This window comes from Myotis nattereri, assembly GCF_964212035.1.
Source record: "Myotis nattereri genome assembly, chromosome: 8".
Lineage (NCBI taxonomy): Eukaryota > Metazoa > Chordata > Mammalia > Chiroptera > Vespertilionidae > Myotis > Myotis nattereri.
In genome coordinates, this window is record NC_138083.1 from 3,863,567 (window position 1) to 3,877,747 (window position 14,181).

General features: G+C 57.8%; 1 protein-coding gene across 1 annotated transcript in view; it reads right to left on the minus strand.

The window, feature by feature from the left end:
- SS18L1 (SS18L1 subunit of BAF chromatin remodeling complex) overlaps window positions 1–14,051 on the minus strand; it is a 17,447-nt gene extending 3,396 nt beyond the window's left edge. Inside the window, exons 1-10 of the mRNA XM_081097194.1 lie at window positions 13,898–14,051; window positions 7,149–7,225; window positions 6,348–6,432; window positions 5,957–6,101; window positions 5,327–5,524; window positions 4,379–4,540; window positions 3,866–3,970; window positions 2,986–3,078; window positions 2,081–2,200; window positions 73–200 (exon numbers count right to left, since the gene is read on the minus strand). Coding sequence (XP_080953320.1) covers window positions 73–200; window positions 2,081–2,200; window positions 2,986–3,078; window positions 3,866–3,970; window positions 4,379–4,540; window positions 5,327–5,524; window positions 5,957–6,101; window positions 6,348–6,432; window positions 7,149–7,225; window positions 13,898–13,966 — 1,182 coding nt within the window. The 5' untranslated portion in view covers window positions 13,967–14,051. The remainder of the gene's footprint in view (window positions 1–72; window positions 201–2,080; window positions 2,201–2,985; window positions 3,079–3,865; window positions 3,971–4,378; window positions 4,541–5,326; window positions 5,525–5,956; window positions 6,102–6,347; window positions 6,433–7,148; window positions 7,226–13,897) is intronic.
- Between the last annotated feature and the right edge of the window lie 130 nt (window positions 14,052–14,181).

The window sequence follows — 14,181 nt, forward strand, 5'->3', positions numbered from 1 at the left end:
GACCACAGAAGAACCTGTTATGTTTTGACAGGCACACAGACCTACGTGTGGGGAAACATCCAGAAAGCTTGCCTGCTCGTAGCCGTACGGCCGCTGCTGCTGCGCGGACGGGCCGGTCTGTGACGTCCTGTAGCTCCCGTACTGCTGGCCTTGTCCTTGCTGGTAGCTGGAATACTGTGAGGGGGCTCCCTGGGCCGGCCCTGTGAACACAGCAGCCGTGAGGCCACCCCACCACGCCCGGTCCCCTGGAAAGCTCCAGTCAGCAGACCCAGGTCTCCTGGGCAAGTCTGCGTAGCGAGCGCGCTCAGCAGGCCAAGCTGCTGTCCAGTACCCCGCCCGCTGCCCCAAGAGCTTCACGTCATGGTGGTCACTGTGGCCCATGTGAGGTCACAGCGACCACTGAACACATGCAAAAGGCAGTGGAAACTAAGCTCCGGGGAGAATGCAGAAAGGCTGGGGGCGGACAGCATCGTGGTCCCAGACATAAGCACGCGCTCAGAGCACAAAGGACAGGGCACAGCAGCCAACGCGGGGACGCCGTGAACCAAGATAAACAGCCCTGAACGACAGCCCAACGTGTGAGACTAACAGCCACGCCACTCATACAAACAGTGACTTCTTTCTGTTTTGCGGATTTTTATCTGGCTTTTCTATTTCTATATTTTGGGGGGGTTGCTTTCCCTTTAAAGGAATTTAGAGATTTAGTTTGCTATATTTCTCTCACTCTCTTTCTTATGAATTCAGGCATTTACATGGCGGCATTTCATATATTATGAAATTCTTTATATTTTCCTTGTAAAATATTCTGTAATTTTTGTATAGCATTTCTTCCCTGACCCCTGGGTGTAACTTAAGAGAATTTTTAGCATTCTACATTGTTGTTTATTATTTAGCTCCATTCTGGCTATGTGTGTGTGTGTGTGTGTGTGAATACTTTTTTTAAAAAATTAATTTTAGAGAGGAAGGGAGAGGGAGAGAGATAGAAACATCAATGATGAGAATCATTGATCGGCTGCCTCCTGCACTGGGGATTGAGTCCAGAACCCAGGCATGTGCCCTGACAGGGAATCAAACCAGTGACCTCTTGGTTCCTGGGTCGTTGCTCAAACAACTGAGCCATTCCAGCCAGGCCTTGTTACATAGTTTTAGTGTTACTTCATTGTAGTCTGAAAATGTGCTATGTAGAATTCTTTATATTTACAAATTCACTGTTTTGCATTTTCTCCATGTGACTGATTTTTGTGACATTTCTGTATTAACTAAAAATAAAGTGCCCCTGGGGGCTGACCATGAAGTCGTCTTTGTATAAATGGTGATTAATGACTCAGTGGAGGAGGAGATAGACCTTCCCGACAGGATTCTAAACAATCCATGTAGACCCCCTAGAGTGTGGACTGCACGTGGGGACTCCCTCCCAAATAGTAACGAAGGGGAGGGAGCAGCTGGACCTGGACAGATGCCCCTGACCCAGTGCCCGAGACCAGCACCGGAGGCGTCATGCCGACAGGTGACAAGGGCACCTCACCTCTGTGGTCTTCCCAAAGCCCACAGCCTGGTCTCCTCCCGAGGAAAGAGGAGAGCCTGCTGGGCCCAGCTGGCTGAGGCATCGTCCCGCACGCCACGGACAGGTTGCGGGCGTGGGTTCGGTCAGGGCACACACCTAGGTTTTGCGTTCGATTACCGGTCAGGGCGAGTATAGGAGGCCATCCATTGATGTTTCTCTCTCATATCAATGTTTCTCTCTCTCTCCCTTCTTCTCTCTAAAATCAAAAAAACATATCCACGGGTGAGGATTTAAAAAAAACACCAAAAAAACAAAGAGAAAGTCAGAGCGACTGTCGGAGCCCAGAGGGTCCCGGGCAGAAAAGGACATTCAGGGAAAACTAGTGAGGTCTGAATCCCCTGTGGGTTTGGACCGCAGTGACGGACCGACATCGGCCTCTTCGTGTGACAGTCGCATGACAACAGGACCCTCCTCTCCTCGCAGCTTTCCCGCAACACACCCTAAACCACCCGCCAAAGTGCAGGAGGCGTGTGCTGGGCAGCGCTGCTGTGCGCTGCACGGGCAGTGCCCTCTTACCGTAGCCTGGCTGCTGGCCCGGGTAGCTCTGCTGGTTGGGGTACTGCTGCTGGTACCCCGCCTGCTGCTGGGCTGTGCCCTGCTGGTACCCCGCCTGCTGCTGGCTGTACTGCGAGTTCCCTGCAGAGTGGAGGAGACGCAGGTGATGTCTGCTGTTTGTCAGGGGCTGTCTAGGAGCCTCACTTTCCCCACTTCTGACTTCCAGAGCAGGAAGCTGGCACTTGACACTGAGGCCACGCCATCCTGGGAGTTGACTGCTTCTCCTCTCTCGGGAGTGGGGGCAGCTGGCACCCACCCGAGAACCAACTGCGAGTATTTGCCCCCAAATCCACGCCTGGAGCGTCACTTGGTGGCTTGAAGGCAGCAGGGATGGGCAGGCGCTACAGCTCGGCCTGCAGATTCCCTAGCCGTCTCCCTCTTGGATCACCCTGGTGCCAGGGCCTCTGGAGCCTGGCTTCCTGGTTCCCTGACCCTCCACACTGCTTTCCTGAGCTGTGGTCCATCTCAAGGAGGATAAGAGTGCGTGGTCTGGGGTGAAGGGTGCGGAGATCTGAACATCCTGCCGCCACCCAGGACCTGTTCCTGCATGTAGAACCCTGCAAAATCCACTAACCCACAAGCTGGCCTCGTCTGCCTCCTCCTTTGGTCTCTTGGCAAAGTCGGCACTTGGGGGCCGCTCTGCACACACAGCCTTGTCACAGAGCAGTCTGGACGCCTGCCCCCTGTGGCCAGCCCTCCTGCTTCACGACCGCACTAGGTGTGCGGGACCCAGGCCCCGCCTGCCCTCCCACTCCCAGAAGTCGAGCGGCCCCACAGAGCTCTGGCCCTGCTCTAAGCGTGCCCGGTGCCTGCGAACCAGCATCTCAGTGGGGGCACTCCACCCTCCCGTGCGGCACCGTGCTTACCGCCCTCATAGTAGTGCTGCGTGGACTCCTCGAAGGACCGGTCATAGCTCTGCTCCGAGTAGGATGACTGCTGATAGGCATAATCGCTGTGCCCTGCAAGCAGACGATGGCTGGCAGTCAGGGACCTAACCACCAGACAGGGTGGGGCAGCCTGAGTCAGGCGGCCAGTGCCATGGGGTCGGGCAGTGGCCAGAGCCGGGCACGATCAGTTCCTCACAGGTGGAGGCCATGAAGGAGCCCACCATTGGTCCCTGTAAGTAGAACGCAGATGGCCACACGGCCCTCAGTGCCCTGAGTACTGACTACATTCAGTCTTGACACGCGGCAGGCATCATGGCCGTTGGCTGCCAACGCTGCTGCATGGCTGCCATCCACCGTCTGCACTGAGGGAATCCCATCTGGGGTGCGGTGCCCCGCAGAGACCTTCACGCTATGTGGCGGGCCTGGCTAGCCCCGTGCTCGTCTCCGCTACCCCAACCCGATCCTGCTGGCTTGCTGTCTGGGAGTCCTCCCCAGCCATCCCCTCCGACCACCATAATGCCACCTGCCAAACCTGCGACTATTAAAGGTGACTGAGAGGGGACAATGGAGGGAAAACCCTCGGCGGGAATACGACTGATCAGCTGGGAGCCGAGTGTCACCAGACCGTCACCTTCCTGGAGGCGTTTCCAGGCCGCTGCGTCCCTCCCCTAAAGTAGCCACAGCTACCTGCTCAGTGTCCCACAGCTGGGCCTGGCTTCACTGCCTCTGGGGAAGAGAGATGAGCAGCCCAAGGAGGCGAGTGGCCACGGCAGGTGCCAGTCACTCAGGCACAGGGACTGGGATGCTGGGTGGGCGGGCGTGAAGGGCGGGTGTGGCGAGAGGCGTTTCGGGGGCTCACCGTCAGCGTAGTACTGCTGGCTGAGCGGCTCCGAGGCTGCCTGGCCGTGGCCGTACTGCTCGCCCCCGTAGTACTCCTCCTGGCCCAGGTACTGCTGGGACGAGCCTGCAGGCGGGTGGGTTGTGGGTGAACTTGGGGCCTCAGCCCCATGAACACCTCCTCGACGGGACACAAATCGAGATGCCCCACCACACCACCCCCGGGGATACTGCAGCACTGCCCCGCACCGAGCCCTCTACACCTGTCGCTTAGACATAGCTGCCCACCCCCACTGCAGCCACACAGCCACCTGTGACCCCACTGAGCACTCCAGGCTCGTCCACCCCTTGTGAAGACACTGGCTTTCAAACTTCAATGTTTCGTGGCCCCACTAGGCTCCAACCCGCAGCGTCCTCCTTGTGCAATACCAAAAAACGCGTGGTCTCTCTCTCACACACACACACACACACACACACACACCCTGTCCTCCCAGCCCTGGAAGGGAGCACACGGACTGCAGGCGCATGGCGGTACCTTGCTGGGAGGGCCGGTAAGGCGCCATGGGCCGCTGCCCCATCATGCTGCTCCCCTGCCCGCTCTGGCCCATCATGGCGATGGGCTGGCCCTGGTAGTGCTGGCTCCCGCCCTGTGCCGAGTTGTAGTGGGACGAGGCAGCCTGCTGATGCATCATGGACACTGGGCGACACGACAGACCCGAATAACCCCGAGAAGTTCCCAGGGCGGCACCTCACCCCCTGGCTCAGGCCCAAAGGTGCCCTTCTCCCAGGCAAGCTTTCCCTGTACCCCTGGGCTTCCCCTAGAGATGGTCTCCTCCCTTCCCTGTCACACTTCCTACCAGCGAACCTCGGCACCAACTCTCACCATGGTGACATTCAGAAGACGCCACAGGCTCCCAGGCCATCTGGACACCCTGCCACCTGCCCTGCTCATGTCACCCTGCTCAGAGCTCTCACTCAGCAACACCCAACACAACGATGTGAGCCATGCCAAGAGTGAAAAGAGCTCTAGCTAGTGTGGCCCAGTGAATAGAGAGTTGGCCTGCAGACTGAAGGGTCCTGGGATCGATTCTGGTTGAGGGCACGAACTTCGGTTGCTGGCTCCTCCCCGGCCAGGGCCCTGGTCGGGGTGCATGTGGGAGACAACCAATCTATATTGGTTCTCTGCCCCACTATGCCTTCCCCCGACCCAAGTGACGCGAGTCCTGTCCTCTCAGCAGAACCCAGGCACCCTCTGCAGAGCCTTCCCGGGTGCTGTGGGAGCAGACTCGGCCCCCTAAAGCCGGGCACTGCCTGACTTGTATTCACCAACCCCTGGCCCTGGGGAGCTCCAGGGGGCAGCCCTCGGGACCCCTCTCCTCCTTAGCACTAGCCCGTGCCCAGCAGGCAGCCTGTGTGTGACCTGTACACTTTGGAGGGACCCAGGGACAGGTGTGCACGTGGGCTGGGCCGGGCAGGGTGTTACCTGGGTTGGACTGCATGTTGATGTTGGCCCGTGACACGTAGTTGCTGATGGCACCTTGGCCCTGCAGGGGCACGCTCTGCGAGGAGGGTCCTGAGTGGCTGTAGCCGGGCCCTGAGCCGTGGCCGCTGCCGGACATGCTCATGGAGGTTGTGGGCAGCGTGCTCTGTGCCGTCTGCTGCAGGGTCACGTGGTTTGGACCTGCCAGGAGAGACGGTGAGGACGCCTTCAACCCGTCTAAAGCCACCTGTGACGGCAGGCCGGGCTCCCTGCCCGACACCCCGGTCCCTCGGGTAGATGCGCTGTGCCGTCCCTAATGGGTCCCAGTGGCCAGCACCAGTTCTGGTGTAGACAGGAGCACTTCCATTCTCGTCAGGGAACCCACGGAATCTACGCTGTGAGTCGAAGTGGCCCTACCCTCAGGTGCAAATCACAGCAGGAGAATGGAACGAGGTGTCATTCTCTGTGTGTCACCCCGGGCCCCTGCACCTGGCACTGCAGTTGGCCCGCAGCCAGGAACTCTGGAGAAAGGGGTCTCCTTAGCGCTGTCCTGTGTGGCTACCTGGGAGCCTGCATTGGTGACACTGTTGCAAGAACCAACCGCAAACCCAAACTCCAAACCAGGGTGCTCACCATTGCCGATCTGGCCCTGCATGAGGGAGGCAGGGGGCAGGCCAGTGCTGATGGCATCACTGAGGCTGCCCTGGGAGTGCAGGCCCTGGCTGGCGCCGCTCTGGGACAGCGCTCCGGGGCCCAGGTTCATGTTCTGGGTGGGCGGCTGTGGGCAACAGGAGGTTATGGGGAGGCAGGTCAGTTCCAATAATGACCACCAGCCAACAGCCACTGCAGGGACTTGTCCAGCTGCCTTCCCTTATAATGGGAGGACCTGCCCCTTCTCACTCCCTGTGGTGACTGTGGCTATGCCAGGTAAGACCTCAGACCTCTGCTCCCTCGTTGGCGGCCTGAGGCAGTGCCTGACTGTGCCGGGCAGGATGGGAGCCGCCCCCGTCCCCCTGGCACTCACGGCGGGCAGCAGGGACTGCATGTTCTGGTTGGAGTCCGCGATCGTGGCCAGGTAGACCAGGTTCCGGTGCAAGATCTGCTGGTACCTGCATGCGAGGGGCGTGGGGTAAGCAGGGAGCCCACAGGCCAACCCAAAGCCAAGTTCACCCAGGACAGCTTGCCCTGCATGCCGCCCGGGGACACGGACTGCACAGGACACCTGGGGACAGGGCAAGCAGCAGAGCGCTCTGCAGTCCCAGACGGGCCAGGTGGGGAGTGGGTGCCCGTCCAACGACAAAATGCTGCAAAAACCTCAAGGTGGTGGCCAAGGGGGACGTGCCACCCCGCTTCTTCAGAGAGTGGATGCAGACAAGCCCTCGCAGATGCCCCTGGCTAATGCGATCCTCTATGCCCGAGGAGGTGCTGGGAGGAATGCCCAGGCGTGTGACGGCCACTCACACACGTCTCCCTCCAGGTAGCTCTGATGCCCAGCCTGTGCACCTACTCTGTGTCCGGCCCTGGAGGTCTTACCAGGATGGAGCCCACTTTCCCCTGGTGTGTCCTCCAACTGCTCACAGAGGTGCCAGCAGTGTCCGGTCGGGGCCTCCCCAGCGGCCCTCTCTCCTCCCACACTTCCATATCCCACACCTATCTGGGGGCAACCTGGGGGACAATGCAGTCACCCTCAAGGGGTGATGCTCAGTGGCTTAGGTGACCTCCACAGCCCAATGCACCCAGGCCACTCAACACCCCCAATGGAGGCCTTTCCAGCGCTGGCAGAGCCTGTACCCCCTGATAGCTGAGCTGGGGGAGGGTCACTCACTGGGCACACTCGGCCGTCTTGCCCTTGCTTTGATGGTCCAGGATGCACTGTATCAGGTGGTGGTTCTCATCCAGCATCTGAGGGAGAAGCAGACGTGAGCGCAGGACGTGGGTGCATCTACAGTGCCTGCTGGAGGTTAGGGGGGGAGGGCTCAGTCGCTGACTAGATGTGACAATACCTGCTGTCAGCATTCTGTGTGCACATTGCCACACATGTGTATAACCTCAGCCAGCAGGACTGAGCCCTTTCCAGAGCCCCATGCTAAGCACACAGCCCCACCTCCCCAGGGGCAGGTCCCAAGTTCTCTGTCACCTGCAGATGGGATTCTAGTCCCCAGGACGCCCCCCATCTTGGGCCCCAGAGCACGGTGTATCTGTCCAGCGAGGGTGTGTTAAAAATCTACACCAGGGACTGGGGACCCTAAGATCTGTCTGGAGGGTGTGAAGCCCACACATGCCAGCCACACAGCCGTCCCTCCCAGGGGAGGCAGCTCGTATCCCCACAGAGCATCACAAAGACCTACAAGAGCCACCTCTTCAGGACGCCACTGGGGACAGCAGCTGGGAGACCCAGGAGGAGGTGATGGAAGGAGCCGGAGAGGGAGGATGGCCTAATGGGAGGGTAGGAGGAGAGGGCTGTGTGGCAGGTACTGGCAGGTGCCATGTCCGGTGAGCACACAGGACGGCCAGCGGGCGGACCCAGGGGCACCATTCTCTGCCTGGATGTGAAGAGATGGAGAAGCACACGGCTCATTCACGGCCGTCCATGCAGGAACCTCCCCGTTTGGGAGGGAGCAGCATAACAGGCCACAGCAAGCCGCTTCCAACAGAAAGGCCTTTGTCCAGAGACTAGCGCCAAAGGAAAAGCCTTTCGTTTCCACCAGGTTGTGCCCAGTCCTCTGGTCCCAGTGGCTCCTCCGGACAGGCTCAGCTCTGCTGCCCCTGAGCGGTAAGGCCCTGCAGCGAGGGGCAGAGGGCGTGCCCAGCACAGGGCCCCAGCGCCACGCCCTCCCTGGGCAACATGCCACCCACTGGTCTGATAGTGGCTCCCATTCCTGTGGAGCCGGGGCCCACCGCCCCTGGAGAGAGACGGGACCGCTGCCTCTCTGCCCCTCAGCCTCCAAGTCCTCAGGGCAGGTTCCTCTTGCTTTAATTTTTTAAAAAATATTTTTTTATTGATTTCAGAAAGGAAAGGAGAGGGAGAGAGAGAAACATCAATGATGAGAATCACTGGTTGACTGCCTCGTGTGCGCCCCTCACTGGACATGCAACCTGGGCATGTGCCCTGACCGGGAATAAAACCGTGGCCTCCTGATTCATAGTTCGACGCTTAACCACTGAGCCACGCCAGCCAGGCTGATTTTTATTCACATTACAACTTCCTCCTCCCCTGGCTTTCCCACTATGTCCCCACTGTGGCGGTGGTACCCCAAGTACATCAATTCTCACGTTGACCCAGCAGCCAGCCAACACGGGGAGCCACCAGGGGGCGCTGTGAGCCCAGGGCTGCCTGCCACGCTCACCTGGGGACAGGTGAAGGGTGCTCAAACAACAGGAAAAGGCATTCTGGTCATTCACACATTATGACTCTTTTCTCCAGATCAGTTAACAAAAGGAAACAGCTGGAAAAGAGCTTCCTTTCCCTGGAAGGCTCCACGCCTCCAGGCAAGAATTCTCTCCCAAGGACACACAGTGCATTAAGTACTGAGACCTTTTCTGCACCCATGTTCGCTTCGGGCGTGGGGGGAGCTAAATGGGCGATGCTGAGAGGCCTGCAGTTATGGAAGAATCTGTAAGATGTTAAGCAGCATTATAAACGACTTTTGTAGTCTTTAAAGGCATGAGAAAATGTTACAAAATCTGTCAGCATGAGAAAATGTTGCAAAATACTGACAGAGAGAGAGAGAGAGAGAGAGAGAGAGAGAGAGAGAGAGAGAGGGAGATAAAGAAAGAAGTAGGACACAGAATATTGTCTCAGCTAAGTTAAAAACACTCAGGAAGCCCTAGCCCGTTTGGCTTAGTGGATAGAGCATCAGCCGGCCGACCAAAGGGGCCCAGCAGGCTCCTCCCTGGCCCGGGCCCTGGATGGGGTGCATGCAGGAGGCAACCAATCGATGTGCTTCTTTCACATTGATGTTTCTGTCTGTCTTTCCCTCTCTCTCTTTAAAATAAAAAAGAAAGAAAAAAAATCAATGGAAAAATATCCTCGGGTGAGGATTAACAAAAATAAAACAAACAAATACACACTCAGGAAAAAAGTCCAGAACATGTTGGTGAAAGGGCCAAGTGGGTGATTGCTGCACCGCAAGCCCTCGGCCCACCCCAGTGAGTTAGGGATAGAAAGGCAAACACTCATAGGGACGAAGGGGGCAGGGCGGAGACAGCTGAGCCATCAGCAGGATTCTAGAAGCAAATGGACTAGTGATAACTGGATCAGCAGACCCCAGGTGCTGCAAGTGACACTGCGCCACCCAGGGAGCCCACACTGGGAACGCAGCAGGCTGAGGAGGCTGAGATCCCTGGACCTTCCCCACTGCTCACCTGGCAGGAAATGGGAAGGGAGGGCTCAGGAGGGAGGGGGAAGGTGTCTCCAGGGAAATGAGGGGCTGGGAGGGAAGACAGGATAGAGGGCAGCACAGCATAGCCTCCTGAGCTCTGTGCACCACGTGAGGACAGTGGGAGAAGGCACCGCAACCTTGGACTTCCAGCCACGGCAACTGAGAAAGAAATGCCTGCTGTTTAAGTGCCCGGTCTACGGCAGCTGGAGCCAGCGAAGACAGAGCCTAGAACTAAAAACATCTAAAAAGCGCCACTTGGTTTAGCGATGAGAAGGGCAAGAGGGTGTTGCTGGGAAGTGGAAAGACAGCAAGAGGCGGATCACTCCGGACTTTTAACAACCGCAGCACCATGACTCTTCACGTGCAGGCGTGATATTGATCAGCACAGACTCTACCCTGGAAACAAGAAGTGAGGAGGGAAACCCTGGCTCTCGCTGGGCCACTACCCGGCTAGGGGGTCCATCCCTGCCCTCCCAGGGCGGGCCCAAGGACAGGAGTGAGCGGACAGTGCCCCCTCCCGCCCCTGCGGAGAAAGCACGTTCAGTGACAACTGCCTAAAATGATCAGTTAGCCAAGCGAAGGGAGGCTGGGAGTCCCCAAGCCATTTGCAGCCACGGGGACAGCTCTAGTGGCTATTTTGAAAATAGCCAATGTACCTTCCTTACCGAATCAGCCCACGTTCTGGAAGGCAACAAGCTTCACATCTAACAGAGCCCAGAGAGCCCGCTCCCCACCCCCACGCCCACCCCGGACACGGACAACGGAGCAGGACTGGCCTGGTTTTGACGTCTTCCTGGCTCTCAGACCTTGGGCATGGCACCTGCCCTCGCTGGTCTCACTTTCCTATTCCCGATCCACATGGCAAACACCCAGATGCCCACCTGCCTATCAGCTCCGTCCTGTTCCCATGGAACTGTCTCCCCTGCACAAGGTGCTGGCACAGAAGGACAAGACTGCAGAGAAAACCAATACAAACAGTGACAGTGAAACTTAAATTGATTGATTGATTGATTTCAGAGAGGGAGTGAGAGATAGAAACATCAATGATGAGAGACAATCATTGATCGGCTGCCTCCTGCACGCCCCACACCGGGGATAGGGCCACAACCTGGGCATGTGCGGTGACCGGGAATCGAACCCTGACCTCCTGGTTCACAGGTCAATGCTCAACCACTGACCTACAGCGGCTGGGTGAAATTTAAATTTATTAAGCAACTACCTTGCCAAGGAGCAAGGAGGCACCTGCATGCCAGCCAAGGCCTTGTGCCCAGGGGCGCCTCCAAGGAACCCAAACCCAGCCTCGCAGTCCAGGGAGATGGCTAGTGGTGTCGGGAGCACTGGGCAGCAGGGGCTCCCTGGTCCCGAACCAGTGGAGAGCTGCAAAGGGCAGGTCCTGGCCCGCAGGCCACTGGACTTTGCTGGGACACTGCCCGTCTCCACTCAGGGTCCCCTGTGGCTCTCACCGAAGTGCAGTTCCACCTGCATCAAACCTGTCTTTGGTCACCACAGGCTACACCACCTTAACCCCCGCCCTGGCTCCCCGGATCAGCAGGCACTCCCTGCCCCTCTAATTTGCATCTCATGCCTGCTCCACGCAGACCATGGGCAGGACCACCTGCAACTCCCTGGATCTTCCAGACCCTTCCACCTCTGCTCCTCAGTTCTTCTGTCTGGAACACCCCTCCTCCACACAGCCTTGGTATTGGATTGAATCGTGATCCTCAAAATAGGTTGGCTCTTAACCCCTGGGACCAGTAAACGTGACTTTACTTGGAGACAGGGTCTTTGCAAACGTAGTGGAGTTCAGATAAATGAGGTCAGTCCAGATTAAGGTGGGTCCTAAATCCTATGACAAGTGTCCTTATGAGAAGAGGGAAATTTGGACCCTTAGACACACAGAGAGGAGAGGCCACATGAGACAAAGACAGAGATGGGGTGATGCGTCCACACCACGGAGCATGGAGGACTGCCAGGAACCACCAGAAGCTCAGAGGAAAGCATGGGACCGATCCTCCCCCAGAGCCCCAAACAGGAACCAACCCTGACTTCTAGCCTCCAGAACCGAGAAAATGCTTCCTGTTTTAAACCACCCAGTCTGTAGTAACCTATTATGGCAGCCAAAAGAAACAAATACATCTACCTATCCCAAACACTTCCACTGACATACCCAGTGTCATGGATGCTCTAGTATGTACTGGGCACTGACAGGTTGGGACTTTGCCAATAATTCAGTGACATGCAAACGTGGAAGCCCAAACAATGTGTCAAAATTCAGCACATGACTGCCAAAGGAGCATGAGGGAGGGGACATTTGAGTGGGGCCTTGAAGGTTGAGTAGGAGTTTGCCTGGCAGAATCCTATGCAAATATGCTCTAAGGACAAGCTGTATACTTCCTGCTCCCTCACTACCAAGCAGCTTCTGAAAAACCCTGGCTTTTCTCAATGCTCTGAGCATGAGCACACGCTGTGGACACAGCTCACGTGAGTGTGGGCCACACACCTCTCATGGCGTTCTCAAACTGCAGGTAAAAGACCCCTGGGTACATAAATTCACGGTCAAAACACCAAGGTGAGTATACAGATGGCTGGCTCAGTCAGGTCAAATCAGATGACAACTTAAACTGAAGACCCATTTCCAATGAGCAACAGTTTCCTTCTTTCTGATCTGATGTTCGGGAGCAGTGCTTTGGCCTGGAAAATTTGGGGAGCTTTACTAAGAAGAGAGTGCAAAGTGCAAATAACTGGATGAATGCTGAAGGCGAAAGTTGGCTTCAGGAACAGTCTCTGCTCATCACACTTAAGGTCCAAGAGCTGGAGTGCCCGGAGGCCCTAGTGATTGCCCGCGGCTGCACCAAGCGTTCCCACATCAGGTGTTATGGCCGGGGCAAACCCTGGAGCCACTGTCTGGGTTCAACTCCTGGATCCATCACTAACCATCAGGCACCTAGCTTCCCTCTGCCCCAGTTTCCATATCTATAAAATGAGAACGATAGTAACCACCACAACGAATTAAATGAGTTAATATCTGCAAAGCCTTAGAGCAGTGCCTGGTATCAGTAAGCACCACATAAGTGCATAGTAAACAAAAATGCCAGACTTTTAAGTCTGTATTTCTGCTGCTTTTCAACTACCTTTTCCTGGTTAGAGTTTACTGAGACTCATCTCAGTAAACTGAGATGTTTACTGAGCCAAGCAGAGGGGTTCCTACACAGACAAGGTTCACAGATCCTGGCTTCATCAAGAAGAGGGGCAGGGCACTGGGGTGAATGCCCTCAGGGAAAGAAAGGCTCCTGGGAACCAAGGAATACTGCTGTTAACCCCATGAAGTCCAAGCTTAGAAAGAAATAAGCAAAGCTACCAAAAACGTTGGAGAAACAGCAGAAAATACTAAATCTGAAACTTCAAAATGTAAGGGTTTTGTTACAGGTGCCCCCAACTCCATGTAAACGTTATCTCTAGAAGATCGCAAAGCGAATCTGTAAAGTTGCTGTTAGGTAAGGATGCTGGCCCCGGCGTCAGGCTGAGACACACTCTGACACGCCCATAAGGGCAGCAAAGCTTGGCCAGCAGGTCCACCCCGAGGGGTCCAGCACTCCTCAAAGGGCCGCGGATGAGCCTGAAGGGGAATGGCATCGAAAACTCGGGACGTGCCCCTTTGTGCTTCGGAGTGTCAGCACCTGATTGAGGGGTGAGTGTGGCCAGCTGTTGGGCCCCCTCCACTCGACAAGCGGGGCACTGGGACCAGGGGCCGCCCGCGGGGTTGCGCCACAGCCTTAGCCAGTCAGACAGAAACCCCTGCGCGCTTGGTGTGGCCCGGAGATTCCTGGCTTAGCCCACGACCCCAACCCGCCGACACCATTTCGAGGGCGCCGGCCCAGCCGCCCTACGCCCCTGTCCGCGGCGCAGGGTGCCCGGAGGCGGCGGGTCCGCACTGCGCCCGGCTGGCCCGCGGACACGGCCCTTCGGACACCATCCCGAGGTCGCGCGGCCCCGCCGTCCAGCACCCCTACCAGCAGCCCCCGCCCACCTTGGCGCAGGCTGGTGGCGGGGCGCTCGTGGGGCCCGGCGGGGTGACGGCATCGGCTGCGCCCCGGCTTTGTTCGCGCCCCGCGCCCGCAGGCTGCCCGCGTCCCGGCCCCGCGCGCGCACGCCCGCACTCCGCACCGCCCTCGGCCCGCGGGACCCCGCCTACCTTCTGGATAGTTTGCTGCGTGACCTCCCCTTTGCCTCTCGGCCGGGCGGACGCGAAGGCCACCGACATGGTCGCGGCTCGAGCTCAACACAAGATCATCGGGGTTTCTTCCCCCGCTGCGCTCGGCAACCCAAGGTGTTCATTCTCTGCAGTCGCTGGGGGGCGGGGGCGCGGGGGAGCCCGTCGTGGGTTCGTCCGCCCCGCCGTTGCCGCTGCGCTGTCTGCGGGCCCACCGCCGCGCCCCCTCCCGCACCGCCGGTCCCCGAGGCCCAGCCCCACGCGTC